Source organism: Blennius ocellaris, assembly GCF_963422515.1.
Source record: "Blennius ocellaris genome assembly, contig: SCAFFOLD_145, whole genome shotgun sequence".
NCBI lineage: Eukaryota > Metazoa > Chordata > Actinopteri > Blenniiformes > Blenniidae > Blennius > Blennius ocellaris.
Window position 1 is genome coordinate 75,001 of NW_027662027.1, and position 2,500 is coordinate 77,500.

The following is a 2,500-nucleotide window of genomic DNA, read 5'->3' on the forward strand; positions in this document are numbered from 1 at the left end:
CCCGCATCATGAAGGTACCCCCCCCAGCACCACCCGCTTCTACAACACCCGCATCATGAAGGTACCCCCCCCAGCACCACCCGCTTCTACAACACCCGCATCATGAAGGTACCCCCCCCAGCACCACCCACTTCTACAACACCCGCATCATGAAGGTACCCCCCCCAGCACCACCCGCTTCTACAACACCCGCATCATGAAGGTACCCCCCCCAGCACCACCCGCTTCTACAACACCTGCATCATGAAGGTACCCCCCCCAGCACCACCCGCTTCTACAACACCCGCATCATGAAGGTACCCCCCCAGCACCACCCGCTTCTACAACACCCGCATCATGAAGGTACCCCCCCCAGCACCACCCGCTTCTACAACACCCGCATCATGAAGGTACCCCCCCCAGCACCACCCGCTTCTACAACACCCGCATCATGAAGGTACCCCCCCCAGCACCACCCGCTTCTACAACACCCGCATCATGAAGGTACACCCCCAGCACCACCCGCTTCTACAACACCCGCATCATGAAGGTACCCCCCCAGCACCACTCGCTTCTACAACACCCGCATCATGAAGGTACCCCCCCAGCACCACTCGCTTCTACAACACCCGCATCATGAAGGTACCCCCCCCAGCACCACCCGCTTCTACAACACCCGCATCATGAAGGTACCCCCCCCAGCACCACCCGCTTCTACAACACCCGCATCATGAAGGTACCCCCCCCAGCACCACTCGCTTCTACAACACCCGCATCATGAAGGTACCCCCCCCAGCACCACCCGCTTCTACAACACCCGCATCATGAAGGTACCCCCCCAGCACCACCCGCTTCTACAACACCCGCATCATGAAGGTACACCCCCCAGCACCACCCGCTTCTACAACACCCGCATCATGAAGGTACACCCCCAGCACCACCCGCTTCTACAACACCCGCATCATGAAGGTACACCCCCCAGCACCACCCGCTTCTACAACACCCGCATCATGAAGGTACCTCCCCCAGCACCACCCGCTTCTACAACGCCCGCATCATGAAGGTACCCCCCCAGCACCACCCGCTTCTACAACACCCGCATCATGAAGGTACCCCCCCCAGCACCACCCGCTTCTACAACACCCGCATCATGAAGGTACCCCCCCAGCACCACCCGCTTCTACAACACCCACATCATGAAGGTACCCCCCCAGCACCACCCGCTTCTACAACACCCGCATCATGAAGGTACCCCCCCAGCACCACCCGCTTCTACAACACCCGCATCATGAAGGTACCCCCCCAGCACCACCCGCTTCTACAACACCCGCATCATGAAGGTACCCCCCCAGCACCACCCGCTTCTACAACACCCGCATCATGAAGGTACCCCCCCAGCACCACCCGCTTCTACAACACCCGCATCATGAAGGTACCCCCCCCAGCACCACCTGCTTCTACAACACCCGCATCATGAAGGTACCCCCCCAGCACCACCCGCTTCTACAACACCCGCATCATGAAGGTACACCCCCCAGCACCACCCGCTTCTACAACACCCGCATCATGAAGGTACCTCCCCCAGCACCACCCGCTTCTACAACACCCGCATCATGAAGGTACCCCCCCAGCACCACCCGCTTCTACAACACCCGCATCATGAAGGTACCCCCCCCAGCACCACCCGCTTCTACAACACCCGCATCATGAAGGTACACCCCCCAGCACCACCCGCTTCTACAACACCCGCATCATGAAGGTACCTCCCCCAGCACCACCCGCTTCTACAACACCCGCATCATGAAGGTACCCCCCCAGCACCACCCGCTTCTACAACACCCGCATCATGAAGGTACCCCCCCAGCACCACCCGCTTCTACAACACCCGCATCATGAAGGTACCCCCCCCAGCACCACCTGCTTCTACAACACCCGCATCATGAAGGTACCCCCCCAGCACCACCCGCTTCTACAACACCCGCATCATGAAGGTACACCCCCCAGCACCACCCGCTTCTACAACACCCGCATCATGAAGGTACCTCCCCCAGCACCACCCGCTTCTACAACACCCGCATCATGAAGGTACCCCCCCAGCACCACCCGCTTCTACAACACCCGCATCATGAAGGTACCCCCCCCAGCACCACCCGCTTCTACAACACCCGCATCATGAAGGTACACCCCCCAGCACCACCCGCTTCTACAACACCCGCATCATGAAGGTACCTCCCCCAGCACCACCCGCTTCTACAACACCCGCATCATGAAGGTACCCCCCCAGCACCACCCGCTTCTACAACACCCGCATCATGAAGGTACCCCCCCAGCACCACCCGCTTCTACAACACCCGCATCATGAAGGTACCCCCCCCAGCACCACCCACATGGTCAGGTGGAGTACTACTTCCTGTGGTTGTGCGCCCCCAGGTGGAGTACTACTTCCTGTCTCAGTACGTGTCGGCGGTGGAGACGCCGTTCCGTCATGTGATCCAGGGCCGCGGCGACCACACTCTGAGCG

At 60.6% G+C, this 2,500-nt stretch overlaps 1 protein-coding gene across 1 annotated transcript in view; it reads left to right on the plus strand.

Annotated features, from left to right (window-relative positions):
* The window catches only part of tfr2 (transferrin receptor 2), a gene marked incomplete at both ends in the record, with an annotated part of 18,877 nt that overhangs the window by 16,225 nt on the left and 152 nt on the right, over positions 1-2,500 (plus strand). Inside the window, one exon of the mRNA XM_080521870.1 lies at positions 2,410-2,500. This exon is cut by the window's right edge and continues 152 nt beyond it. Within this exon, the coding sequence (XP_080377996.1) occupies positions 2,410-2,500 (91 nt within the window). The remainder of the gene's footprint in view (positions 1-2,409) is intronic.